Below are 14619 nucleotides of genomic sequence, written 5' to 3' on the forward strand. Positions count from 1 at the left end.
CTCTATGTCCTGTTCTCCGTCTCTTTCCCTTTCATTGCAGAATCTGTATAACTGTGAGAGGGATGCTGGTTGGGGGAATGAACAGCTGACAGAGATGCTGATGCAAATAGTCGGGTATTAATTGACAGCAGTAGCCAAATTCTTAGAGTGTGACCGCGAGCCTGCAAGTATCACAGTGTGGTACTTGATAAACTCCTGCCAGCTTCTCTCAACTGAGGGCAAATCAGAGAAGACGTTCAACTTTTAAGTTTATGAATCTCTGGCTTCTGACCAGGATACTCTGGCCTTTTAACTTTGAGCTGTAAAAATATGCACAGAAAGCTCTGAAGAGGAAAACTGGTCTTTGAATCACCTGCTTCCTCCAGGTGTGTGAAAAGGAGTGATTTCAAGTTTAGTAAAGACAAGGAAACCAGAGGGTGTGTGTCAAAGTTGATGATTGGTTTCTGAAACTTGTTGCAGAATGGTGGTTTCTGTTGTCCGTGCTACAGTTCTATTGATGAAGAGTGGGCAGCTGCCTGCAGTTGGAGGGCTGAATCAGGTCCTCTGAGCCGCTCCAGGGCCGCCTCCTTCCAGCTGGGCCATCTTACCTGGACTGTCTAGGGTGGCAGGCTGTCCAAAGCTCCAGTGGAGAAGGAGGCCCTATAGATGGGAGGCTGGCAGTGTGAGGTGGAGGCCATGATCCCTCTGCGGGAGGACAGCCGGGAAGAGGGCATCTGCCCCATCTGCCAGGAGTGCCTGAAGGAGGCGGTGCGCACTGACTGCAGACACCTCTTCTGTCGAGCATGCCTGGCCCAGCACCTGGAGAAGGCCTCAGCCTCCGGGGTCCTCAACTGCCCCCTCTGCCGGAAGCCCTGTTCCGAGGGGGTCCTGGGGGCCGGCTATACCTGCGACAGCCACCAGAAGAAGGTGTGCTGGTTCTGTGAGGAGAGCAGATGTCTTCTGTGTGTGGAATGCCGGGTGTCCCCTGAACACAAGTCTCACTGTGAACTGGCCATTGAAAATGCCATCAGCCACTACAAGGTAAGGCGGGGTCATCACAGCCATCCCTCTGCCACCACCTCCCTGAGTTACTCCTTCCTACTCCCTGTCCTTTATGCCTGACGTATCATAGAGGCTCAGTAACTGACACTCTTCTTTGTTTCTTCTGCTTTATTCTGTTTTGGACCCTTGTCTTCACTTTTCTGTGTTTATCTTGCTACTAATGTTAAAGTTTCAATGCATTAATAGGAGTCTAAGAGGAGATACGGTCACACGATGTCAGATTCCCAGGAAGCATGAGCTCCTTGCATTTTGCTCATCTGTAGCGCAAAGGAGTTGGACTAAATAATACAAAACTCTTTTAGTACTAAGACTGTATGGTTCCGCTGTTTGATAGTACTAGAAAATTGGCTAGAAATATAATCAGGTTTTATATATCCTAATGATTAACCTGTAAATACATTGAAACCTGGAAATTAGTACATGATTCTCTCTCTCTCTTCCTTCTTCATCTTTTCTTTCCTTCCTTTCTATAGTGATTATTTTTATCCTATTTTTAAATTTTTTTTATCATAAAACTAGTACATTCAGACAACACTGTAAGGTATAAAGTCAAAACTAAAAATCTTTCTTCCTGCGTTCCCCCATTCTCAGTCCCCGGAGGTAACCACTGTTAGATTTTTGTGTATCATTCTTCCAGAAACTTGTGTGTGTGTGTGTATGAATGCAGTCTCTAAAACACACACACACACACACACACACACACACACACGGATTCTCTATATATTTTTCTGTAACTCGTTTTTATCATCTCAAAATACATCTTGGACATTATCCCATTTTCCCATCAGTACATCTAGATCTTATGAATTCTTTTCAACAACTGCATGGTGTTCAATTCTATGAATGTACTATAAATTGGCAGATATTGAGCTATTTCCAGGTTATTGTTTTGTTTTGAGGTCTCATGGAATATTGTAATGAGTATCCTTCAACATATATTTTGGAGGACTTAGGATATCCAAGCTGTATTTTGGTGAAAGAATAACCTAACTTCCAAGTTTTGATCAATTTTTCCTATCACTATTTACTGAATAATCCATAGTTCCCACACTGATTTGAATGCCGACTTCTTAATCTGCCATGGGTACGTATAGACTTGCACATTTTCTTGACTCTCCATTCCGTTCTATTCTTCTATCCATTCCTGCTTGTGTGTCAAACCATTTTAAGCACTGTACCTTTGCGATGTGTTTTGGAACCCTCACAATATTCTTATTTTTCAGAATTTTTGTGGATATTCAGATATATTTATTTTGCCAGTTAGCTTTAGCATTTTTTTCCGAACTATCCTCTACCCCCATCCCCAATTCAGTTAGTATTTGATTGGATTGACAATTGACATATTTTCACCATGGTGTCTTTCTATCCAATAATGAAGGATGAATTTCCAAGTCTTCTTTTAGATACTTGGCTTTTTGAACATGTTATAATACAGGATGAGAAACTGGGGAGTCCAGATTGAGGGTGACTATGGGAAGGTAGAGAAATAACTCAGAAAGCCAAAGAGGCAAATTTCTCTGGTTCTAACATCATTCCCTTTAAGTGCAGGGCACCACAGGAGGGCAGGGAGAGCTCTCCCACCTGCTGATGGGCCAGTGAATAGATGGAAAAATCTATTCACTCACTCAATGATTTATTCAGGCCTGTGCTTTGTATAGGATGCCATGCTAGGTATTGTAGGAAGTATAAATATGATTCATAATCTTTGTCCTCAAGTTTACCTTTAAATTATGACAGGAAAACTAAAATAAATAAATAACAATATTTGTTCATTTAAGAAAGACTTATGTTCCTGTAGTGTATTAGGAACTACCATACATGCTAGGAGTACAATGATGAACAAGTCAGATGCCATCCCTCCTGCCAGGGTCTTTGCAGTTTAATAAGAAAGACAGACATGAAATCAAACAAACTACAAGTCTCGTATGAGCTAAGAAGAAAACAAACAAGAGTCTGAGATGGAGAGTAATGGGTGACCCCTGTGGTTGGTGAGGGCCTCATGGAGGAGGTGGCACCGGTGCTGAGATCAGGAAAAAGGGAAGGTGGCCAATGTAAAGACTGGGCAGAAGGGAAGCACAGATTTGGGAGCCCCAGATCCAGAAAAGCCTTGTTATATTTGAAGAGTTTATAATTAGAGTGTGAATTGCCAGGATTTACTGACAGATTAAAGTGGGGTGAGGGAATGAAGGGAATCAAAGATGACTTCATGAGTTTCTGATTTGAGAAACTGGATGAATGATGGAACGATAAGGACTGGGGAGAACAGGTTTGAATGAAACATCAAGTTTCATTTAGGACGAGTCAAGTCCAAGTTGAGACACATCAAAGTAGGATCTTAGTTAAGTGGCTGGCTTTGAAATCTGGATCTCCAAAGAGAGTCTGGGTTAGTATTCCCAGAACTTAAGACAGGGTTCCATCAGAATAAGGATAATATTTAAATCCAAGGGAATGGATGCAATATCCTCAGGAGAGAGCCTAGAGAGAAAAGAAGTTCCAGGGCAAGGTCCTTAGAAAGGCCATCATTTAGATGTAAGGTGGAGGGGGACCCAGCAAAGGAGACTGAAAGCAAGCCACTAGCAAGGCAGGAGAAAAGCAAGGGGAGTGGTGTTCTAGATGCTAAGAGAGAAGAATCTGTTAAGAAGTGACAGTAGAAGGACTTCCCTGGTCATCCAGTGGTTAAGAATCTGCCTTCTAATGCAAGGGACGAGGGTTCGATCCCTGGTCAGGGAACTAAGATCCCACATGCTGAGGGACAACTAAGGCCGTGAGCTGCAACTACTGAGCCCACTGCAACGAAAGACACTACATGCCGCAAGGAAGATCCCGCGTGCCGCAACTAAGACCCGATGCAGCCAAATAAATAAATATTAAAAAAAAGAAGAAGAAGAAACAATGGTGGAGTGCATTGAATGATGCTGGGCCATCCAGTAAGATGGGCAGCAGAGAAGTGGATGCTGGGCTGGGAGGAGGCACACTTCTTCCGTTGTAACAGTGGGGAACAAAAGAAGGCCTCTGCAAGGGGAGGGAGTCTTGCAGTTTGGGAGAGGACCCGAGTGTTTGGGTATATTTCCTCAATAATATGTGAGGGAAGGACATCAGCAGTGCGGGTAGAGGTGGAGGTGTGAAAGGTTTGAAAAGAGAAGAGAAGTCGCGGTAGAATTTGGAAAAGCGAACCTACAAGTGAAACAGTGGAATTGGCAGGCAGCATAGAGCACCCGTTTGAGTTTTGAAACGAGGGATTTAGTGAGTTTCATGAGGCTGCCTGAGGACAGCCAAAGTCTGGGGAGTTGAAGGTATTTTCAAAGGACTGATTACAATGGGAGACCCTGAGTGTGTTTGTAGATGTTGACAGCATAGTTTTGAAATAAAGATTTCTTGTGATTTCTCACTATGCCTCTATTCCTTTGAGTTAAATTTTGTAAATTAAATATTTTAAATTGTAAATATTGTAAATTGTGTCCTTTTTAAAGGAATTACGTATTGCCTGACTGCACTCCAGAAGACTGAAAAATTTGCAATGTCTTTTTTGTACATCTGTTTCCCTACTGCCCAACTTATGTTGTTGTCAATCACTTTTTTCAATGTGGTTTGCTGGTTTTCCAAGTGCGTGACAATGATTGAAGTTGTTTTACTATGCTGGCGGTGAGGTTTCTCTCCACGTGGAGACTCACCGTCTACATTTCCCCTTAGAATCAGGGCATAAATTCTACATGAGTGCGTCAGAGTAGTTTATCTTTTGGATAATAAGCTATACTAATTATGTTTAACCTTCATTTTTCCTATTCCGATATTTCTTTTCTTTTTATTTCATTTTTGGGGCAAAAATTTTAAGAATTTGTACTTGAATCAGTTCTATTCTTTTTAAGAAATAAAATCTCCATGTCTTACTCAGAAATTTATCTAGTATGGTGATAGATAGATATTAGGTCTGTATCATTTTTAAAGATTAAGTAATTCCTGGCTTATTTGGAATTTAATATACTGTGTTGTGTGAAGGATGACTCCTTTATCAAACAATACAGTTATTTTTTCTTTATTCTGGTATACAGTTGTCCCTCAAACATTTCTGTGAGTCCTTTTCACATCTATATGTTCTTTTTGGTTTGACATAAATTAAATTCTTATAATAGTGGTATTTTTCTTACTCTAGTCCATTGATTATTTTTTTCTGTTCTAAAGTTATTATATAGTTTTGATACTTATTGCTTTATGGTTTATTTTTAAATTTAGTAGCATCTTTGTCAAATAATAATTTTTTGTAACCTGATGGTCTTGCTGACTGTCTTTTCAGAAGGATTTTCTTTTTTCTAAATTTAATTTAATTTAATTTAATTTAATTTAATTTAATTTATTTGGCTCTGCTGGGTATTACTTGTAGCACGTGGGATCTTTGTTGCTGCATGCAGGATCTTTGTTGTGGCATGTGGGATCTTTACTTGCGGCATGCAGGTTCTTAGTTGCGGCATGCGGAATCTAGTTCCCTGACCAGGGATCGAACCCAGGCCCCCTGCATTGGGGATGAGGAGTTTTAACCACCAGACCACCAGGGAAGTCTCCAGAAGGATTTTCTTATATAATGTTTCTAAGTTTTATGGAGAATCCCTGAAATTTTAATTGGCATTGCATTAAATTTGTTGATTACATTAAGAATTATGACTTTTGGGGCTTCCCTGGTGGCGCAGTGGTTGAGAGTTCGCCTGCCGATGCAGGGGACACGGGTTCGTGCCCCGGTCTGGGAAGATCCCACATGCCGCGGAGTGGCTGGGCCCATGAGCCATGGCCGCTGAGAGTCTTTGCTGAGTTCATATATCCTTTAACTTAATTTCCTGACATTTTCTAGATGCACGATCATGTGGACATTGTCAGGTTTAGTCATCAACACCGTTTTTCCTCATAAAATATAATGGGTGATATCATTCTTATCCATATTTTTGGGCACTTTTTGTTCTGTGAGGAGCATGTATTTTGAAAGTTGCTCTTTTTTTGTGTGTGTGTGACTGTATTGGTGGAAAGATACCTTTTTGCCTGTTAACCACTTTTTCTTTGATGCATTTTGTAAGCCTTTTTAAAATTTTTTAAATTTATTTATTGGCTGCATTAGGTCTTCATTGCTGCGCATGGGCTTTCTCTAGTTGCAGCGAGCGGGAGCTACTCTTCGTTGTGGTGCGCAGGCTTCTCATTACAGTGGCTTCTCTTTGCTGCAGAGCACGGGCTCTAGGTGCAGGTTTCAGTAGTTGCGGCTCGCGGACTCTAGAGTGCAGGCTCAGTAGTTGTGGTGCATGGGCTTAGTTGCTCTGTGGCATGTGGGATCTTCCCCGACCAGGGATCGTACCTGTGTCCCCTGCATTGGCAGGTGGATTCTTAATCACTGCACCACCAGGGAAGTCCTAGTAAGCCATTTGAGAAGGATTTTAAATGTTGCTATGTTCTCATGTTTCCTCACTACTTAATGTCTTTTTCGGTCAATTTTTTTACTGTGAAATCACATTTTATCTGATATCTAATAGGATCACAGACTTTAAAAAATATTTATCAAGACAAAACAGGTCTTGAACTATTCCCTATATTTCAATTTGTCTTTTTTTCCCCCTGAGGAATATTTTAGGAAGATAAAAGTTTGTAGAATTTTGCTTTCTAATTCTAATGAGTACCTTATTTACACAAATATTACCTTAATGCAAAAATGGATGAATAAATATTTTTTGAAAAACGAGGGACTTTACCTTACTCATTTTGAATATTTTAAATGATAGATCTGAATTATTCTCGTTTTTCATGCGTTATCTTTATTGCTGTTCTCTTTGCTTCCTTTTTTCATTTACACAATCTCTGTAGTTGACTTTAAACTCTTCATTAAATTTTAAACTACTCCAGAAGACAGGACTCTGACATTTTGAGCCGGATCTTAAGAACAGACCTGACTTTGACAGGCAGCAATAGACAGCATTCCTGGCAGAAGGAAGTAAAAGAAAAGCCATGAAGAGGCATGGCTGCGTGGGGGTGTGTCCAGGAAACCACAAGCAGCTCTGTTTGGCTAGTGCGGAGAACAGGGAGGGAGTAGAGAGAGGTAACCCAGGAAATGTAAATTGGGTTACAGAGGGCCTTGGATATTGAGTTGAGGAGTTCGGGCTTATCTTTGATAATGAGAAACCCTTTTGAAGACAGTAGTAGCACAGGTAAAAAATAAAATATGACTGAGGTTTCAAGCTGAATGACAGACAGAAGGGTGAGTCCAAGGACAGAAATATGGTGGTCAAGAGTAGTGAATTGTGGAAGAGGGTGGGGAAGAGGAAGATAAGTTTGATTACTCCAAACTGAGTTTGAGCTGTCCGTAGAGCAGTAGGAGATACTTAAGTCTCAGCTGGAAACATGGGATTGACTGTTAGGACAAAGAGTTTTTGGGAATTATGATAAAATCTGAAGCCTGAAATTAAGGACATCATTTAGAGAAAGAGGAGGGTTAAAGAAACAACCTCAGGAAGGTCAAGGAAGACGGGGGTGGGAGGTCGGGAGAGTGGGGTGGGTAGAATCACATCCAAGAAGAGGAGGCCTGAGAAGAAGGCACCTCTGGGTTTCCTTCCTGGGGATCACTGTGACCTTGGAGAGAGCAGTTCCAAAAGAATGATGAGAAGCAAAAGCAGATGCTGAGGAGCAAAGGGGCCACGAGGACGTGAAGACAGCAAGAACCAACTACTTCAAGAAATGTAGTTGTGAGAACAGAGAGAGTAGATGGAAGGGGTAGCAAGGTGAAAGTTGCTTGCTTGTTTGAGCTTTTCGAGACCTGAACTTTCGTGCTCACACAGACAATTCCCCGCCGCACTCCAGCCTCCGCCTTCACCGTTGAGGCCCTTGAGTGAAATCCAAGATGCCCATTTACTTCCTTCCCCTCCTTCTATGACTGTTTTATTCCTTGTCTGCTGGGAAATGCCTGCAGGTAACACCAGTGACATGAAACATTTTATAATAATTTCCTAGTGACATCATTGTCTCCTCTGTTTTCTGTTTGTTTACTTGAATGTCCTCGCTGAAGTCTCACCCACAGCCCCTTGACCTTGGTTTCACCCTCTGAATCTCAGGGCCAGAAAGAACTTTCACAGTCATCTCGTCCACCTCCAGCCTTACCTGTACATCTCCAGTGATGTGGGACTCTTCTTTTCCAAAAGCAATACATTTTAAGAGTTTATAAGAGAAAATGAGGCAAAATGACAAAAAGAAGAAACATTCCCCATAAACAGCCAACAACAACAAAATCCACCCACCCCCCAATTTTTTTTGACCTGAGGTGAGAAGGATTTACTTAATGAAACACACACTCTTCAGTCAATAGCACACTCTTATCTTTAGTCCACACATCCTGTTCATGTTTTGTTTGTTCCATTTAATCATCATTCCTCCCTCTTCCATGGACAACCACTTAAAGTGTTTGTTGTATTTTTATTTGTAGACAGTTTGAAAACACACATTGCTGCACGGTGTGCTTGTATATTGAATTAACAAAATTATATGATGGGCTTCGTGCTATTTCTTGCTTTTCACTCTACCACGTTTTTGAGATCAGTCCATGTTTTGTGGGTCCCATAGTCCATTTTTTCTGACACATGCACTGTGTTCCATAGTGGGCACCTGCCCTATTTTACCCATCCATTTCCCAGGAATGGACTTTATGTGATTCCGATTCTCTGTTACCACAACCAGTGCTGTAGTGGACATGTTCTCTTAGAACCTAGGAATTCTCTGGGGTTTTTACTCAGAAACAGGATCACTGGATCACAGAGGAAAGCACACCTAGGTGGCCGGAACCGTTGCCAGAAGGGCTGTGCCAGTGCACATCTCACCAGCCCACAGTGTGGTCCTTATATCCACACACATCCCACCTCCCCCAGGTGTTATCCAGTTGTCTAATTTTTATTACTCTGATGGGGGTCAAATAACATTTCATTGTATTAGTTTCCATTTCTCTAATCACAGGTGAGTTTGGGCATCCCCTCGTCTGTGAATTAACTGTCCATATTCTTTGCCAGTTTTTCTCTTGGGTTCCTGTCTTCTTATTGATGTCTAGGCTTTCCTTTTATTTATTTATTTTCTTATTTACTTATTTATTTAGGCTGTGCCTTGCAGCTTGAGGGATCTTAGTTCCCCGACCAGGGATTGAAACGGTCCATGGCAGTGAAAACACTGAGTCCTAACCACTGGACCACCGGGGAATTCCCTAGGCTTTCCTTTTATATTCTATATATAAGTCTCTTGTTGGTTTTAGACTTTGCAGATATTATCTCTTAGTCTGTCATTTCTCTGTTAGGTTTGTCCATAGAGTTGTCATTGAACAGAGATATTTAATTTTGAGGTAATCAAATTAAATCATTCTCTCATGGTTTGTGCTTTTGGGGTTTTATCTAAAACATTTTTCCCTACCCCCAGGTCACAAATTTATTCTTTAACATTATTTTCTATTAACTTTGTGGTTTTCCTTTCACACTGTCTTTAATCCAGCTAGAGTCTGCCTTCACATATGGTCCTGGATAGGGATCTGGCTTCATTTTTCCCTGTTGTTGTAGCCAGTTTCCTCAACACCATCTCCTACAGATTTTGTCCCTTCTCTTACTGAACTGTGTATTGCTTTTTATTTTTATTTTATCTTATTTTTCCCAGTTTTATTGAGTTATAATTGACATACAGTAGTATGTAAGTTTAAGGTGTACAGCATAATGATTTGACTTACATACCAAATGAAACGATTATTACAATAAGTTTAATGAACACCCATTGTCTCATATAGATACGAAATTAAACAAATAGAAAAAAATTTTTTATTGTGATGAGAACTCAAGATTTACTCTCTTACCAACTTTCATATATAACATATAGCAGTGGGAATTATATTTATCATGTTGTACGTTACATCCCTAGTACTTATTTATCTTATAACTGGAAGTTTGTATCTTGTGACTGCCTTTATCCAATTCCCCGTCCTCCCACTCCCCACCTCTGGTAACCACAAATCTGATCTCTTTTTCTATGTTTGTTCGTTTGTTTGTTTTGGAAGCATAATTGACCTGCAATATCATGAGAGTTCCTCTTACACAACATAGTGATTCAATATTTCTATACCTTTCAAAATGATCACCACGATAAGTTTACTTACAGTATGTCACGATACAAAGATATTACGCAGTTTTTGACTGTATTCTCCACATTGCACATTTCATACCTGTGACTCATTTCTTTTTACTTTTTTTTTCTTTTAAAATTCTTTTGTAAACATGGGTCTGTCCCTGAGCTCTCTCTTCTTCCATTTTCTATTTGTCCTTGTCCCAGTACCATACTGTTTTATTACTATGGCTTTGTACACCCTTTTATCTGGTACACAAATATATTTTGTAACTAAGGTAACAAGGGTTACAAGAAGAACGTTTCCAGACTCTTTTGCTGACACCCCCCACCCTGCGCCTTTCTTCCATTTTGATTCATTAAAGGCTTATGCTGATATCAGTATCAGCTTTGTTTATATTTGCTTTCTACATAGTTTACCCAAGATCTGAAAGTAAATGTTTTAGAAACTGAAATGATTCATTATACCCTTAGATTCCAGGACACCGTGACCCATCCAGACACTGACTTAAGATTTAGAGAGAGGTTCCATGCCTTCCTGGGCTGTGGGTTTGCTCTAATAGAGAGTTCTTGTCCCTCCCAGCCAGAGTAGGGGAGTGGTACCAGAGGTTTTTCATCTCCTCTGTAAGTCAGGTCTCTCCAGATTGGCTTCACTTGTTGATGAGAAATAGTGAGGGTTGCCAGTGATCAGCACATAACTCTTAGATGTCAGGAGAAAAACACCCTGAAGTCAAGTAGAAAAGGTTCTCTTACTATCTGTTATTTTTATGTAGTTAAGTCTCTTTTAAAAATTACCTATTGCTTTTTGCCATCACTATCCATTAAATAAACTCTTGTGTTCCTTAACCCAAGCATGATGCATAGAAGGCTGCCTCTTTTTAGGCAGAATTTTACGTTAGCCTCATCCTGGGATCAGGACACCCCCTCTCTGCCGTGTGTTCCACGGGCACCACCCTCACCCCCAGTCTGACCAGCAGGGGTGTCTGTCTCTCTAGGAACGACTCAACCGCAGGATCAGGAAGCTCCGAAAGGACATCTGCGAGCTCCAGCGGCTCAGGGCTCAGGAGGAGGAGAGACTGCAGGCTATGCAGGTGGGCTTCGCAGAGTCCCAGGAAGGACTCCGGTCTGATCATCTGTCTGTCTGGAGCAGCCTGCTGTTGGGGGAGGGCCTGGAGGCTGGAAACACAAGTGCTGGGCTCGGCCTTGGGGTTTGCTGGCTGAGTGACCTGGGGCAAGTCAAGCCCTCTGACCTTCATGTGGTTTATATGTTCAGTGAAAGCCAGTCGTGTTCCACCTGGTTCTCGGTGAAGATCAAAGGAGACAAGCAGCCCATCAACTGAAAACTACTCCACAAACCATAGGTCTCTTTCTCTGTCTCTGACCATCTACCTTTCTGTTGCTTGCTCACTTTGATGTGGGGTCTCTCCTCACCCTATGACATGAAGGGGGTTAAAAGTCAGTGGAAGGGCTTCCCTGGTAGCGCAGTGGTTGAGAGTCCGCCTGCCGATGCAGGGGACACGGGTTCGTGCCCCGGTCCGGGAGGATCCCACATGCCTCGGAGTGGCTGGGCCCATGAGCCATGGCCGCTGGGCCTGTGCGTCCGGAGCCTGTGCTCTGCAATGGGAGAGACCGCAGCAGTGAGAGGCCTGCGTACCGCCAAAAAAAAAAAAAAAAAAAGTCAGTGGAAGGATATAGCTGAGTGGGGTGTGTGTGTGTGTGTGTGTGTGTGTGTGTGTGTGTGTGAGACATGGCATCTGTGGATGTTCACAAGGGTGTGAGGTGCGCGGGGAGGTGTCCCTTCATTTTTGAGGAACACGGCTCCCCCTGTAATACCCATAACATGCAGAGGCAATGCCATGAGGGGAGGAGGACTGAGAAATCAGCATTCTCGCTTGGAACGTTCAGAGACTGAAGGTCCAGAGGGAGCCATCTGACATTGAATCTTAGGGAGCCCCTTTTCTGGAATTTCAGGCAGACTGTAGGACCCACAGGCTGGAGGCTGAACTGGAGCGTCAACACCGAGCCAGGAGACAGCTGGATGCCCTCCCTCAGCGGCCAGGCCAGCTGGAGGACATGCCAGCAGAGGTGTCCAGAATCCCTGGCATCTCCAGGGCAATGATTCAACTCAGCAGCCTGGTCACTGAACTGGAGGGGATGGCTAAGAAACTGGATGCCAGCCTGCTGAAGGTGCACACCCTGAGGTGCCTCCCGAAGCCTGGGATTCTCCCCAAATAGTGGGCAGCCTACCTGTAGCATCCCTCTGGGAGGTGTAAGAAGGAGAGTCTTCTCTGTGACACGTGGTGGTGACTTGTCCAAGTCTGCACAATGCTGTTGCAGCAGAGGCGGGTACACAGAAGGGGTGCTACCCTCTCCGGTTCTCAAGGTGACAGCCCAGAGTGCCATCCACTAGTTGGTTGGGGAGGGAATTGGAGGGGACAGGAACCTGAGAACTGGTTGTGACTCTCACTCTCTTTCTCTCTCCTAGGACGCCAGTGACTTATTGAACAGGTATGAGCCGTCCCATCTCCCTTCCCACATGTGCTTACACAGCACAAACCCACACAAACATAGATGTGTGTATGGGCTTTCTCACGGTCAAGGAGCTCCACTGCTCCATTAACTTGCATCTTCAGACTACATGGAAAGTGGAAGATTGAACAGAATATACTGAAGGATTTCTTTGTTTCTAGGAGTGCTCCAGAGCAGTTAGAGGTTATTTATCCCAACTTAGAGAAAAGAATCAATGACTCACTTAACCAGTCATCCTCAGCAGCTCTGACCAGTTCATCCCTGGACCAGCTCCTCTCAGACTCACCTCAGCCTCCTGGCTCTCCTTCCCCCAACCTGTCCAGCCTCCCACTAGGCCTGCCCAGTGCACCCTCAGGCCTGCCACCTCCTGAACATGCCACAGCTGTGATCAGATGCCTGACCCTCTGATACCTGGACAATAGTCACAGCCTCTCTCCTGAACCAGGCTCCCACTGCAGAAGTCAGGATTCAAGACCTCCTTTTTGACTGTGAACTCACGGTAGCACCCATCTCTCACAATCTCATATTAAAATGGGAGTACCTGGATGGCATGAGTTCACAGTGCTGAGGCCACCTCTGCCTATGGAGCTGGCACGTCTGTTGGCAGAAATATTCCTTCTGAGCTCCTGTAGCACCTGTTGTCTGTACAACGCACCTGGAGCTTACATTACTTTTGTGGTGGACAGACTCTACAGGGACCTCCCATGATGCTCCCCTCGTGGTGTTCATGCCTTTGTATGATCCCCTCTCTTTGAGTGTGAGCAGAACCTGTGACTTGCTTCTAATCAATGGAATATGGCAAAGGGGATGGGCTGTCCCTTCTCAGACTGTATTACATGGATGGGATGCCTCCTTGCTAACACGCTCACTCTTGAAACTCTCCTTGCTGGATTCATGACGTGGGTAGTCCTGTGGCCAGCAGGCAGCCTCTAGGAGCTGAGAGCAGACTCCAGCCTTCAGCCAACAAGAAGCAGAGGCCCTCAGTCTTGCAGCTGCAAGAAAATTAATTCTGCCAACTGCCTAAGTGAACTTGGAAATGGACTTTTCCCCAGTCGAGCCTCAAGAGGAGAACCCAGCCCAACTGACATCTTGATTGCAGCCTTGTGAGACCCTAAGCAGAGAGCCCAAATTTCTGACCCACAGAAACTGTGAGGCAATAGATGTCATAGAAGCTATGATATAATAAATCTGTGTGGTTTTAAGACACTAAATTTGTGGAAATTTTTATGGAGCAATGAATAATACCTTTGTATATTAATTATTTGTGCATCACTTCTTTGGGTGAGTAAAGACAGTACACTGTCTTTGTGTCCCCAGGGTTTAGGACAGTGCCGGGCTCATAGTTGGTGTCCAGTGAAATTTATTAAGTGGATGCATGAATAAATTAATAGAAAGTATAAGGACCCTTCTTTTTTCTTTTTTAATAAATTTATTTATTTATGGCTACGTTGGGTCTTCGTTGTTGCGTGCGGGCTTTCTCTAGTTGTGTCAAGTGGGAGCTACTCTTTGTTGTGGTGCGCGGGCTTATTCATTGCGGTGGCTTCTCTTGTTGCAGAGCACGGGCTCTAGGCGCGCGGGCTTTAGTAGTTGTGGCTCTCAGGCTCTAGAGCGCAGGCTCAGTTGTTGTGGCACATAGGCTTAGCTGCTCCGTGGCATGTGGGATCTTCCCAGACCAGGGCTCGAACCCGTGTCCCCTGCATTGGCAGGCAGATTCTTAACCACTGCGCCACCAGAGAAGTCCTAAGGGCCCTTCTTGATGCTCCATGATTAACAAAGGGGACCTTTAACTAGTATTACTGAGCCCTTGCAGAAATGGTCAATAGCATACTTGGCACTGAAGGATACAAAGAATAAAACATGGCTACAAGGAGATGCTGCATTGCGGTGTAAAGAGTAAAAACTCACAAGTCAGACTTGAGTTCAATCCCGGTCCTGACACCT

The 14619-nt window shown here is 43.4% G+C and overlaps 1 protein-coding gene across 2 annotated transcripts; it reads left to right on the forward strand.

Moving 5' to 3' along the window:
* The first annotated feature begins 408 nt into the window (after positions 1-408).
* On the forward strand, positions 409-13811 carry TRIM40 (tripartite motif containing 40). Of its 2 annotated transcripts, none has more exons than XM_033863912.2 (5): positions 409-1020; positions 11145-11240; positions 12097-12336; positions 12635-12657; positions 12840-13811. In XM_033863912.2, exons 1-5 carry the CDS (start codon positions 646-648, stop codon positions 13084-13086), a joined length of 981 nt encoding a protein of 326 aa, XP_033719803.1. In that variant the 5' UTR covers positions 409-645; the 3' UTR covers positions 13087-13811. The 2 variants fall into 2 exon arrangements, with proteins under 2 accessions (XP_033719803.1, XP_073666607.1); XM_073810506.1 differs by having other exon boundaries at positions 12202-12336.
* The last annotated feature ends 808 nt before the right edge of the window (positions 13812-14619 follow it).

The sequence above is a fragment of the Tursiops truncatus genome, chromosome 10, assembly GCF_011762595.2.
Source record: "Tursiops truncatus isolate mTurTru1 chromosome 10, mTurTru1.mat.Y, whole genome shotgun sequence".
Lineage (NCBI taxonomy): Eukaryota > Metazoa > Chordata > Mammalia > Artiodactyla > Delphinidae > Tursiops > Tursiops truncatus.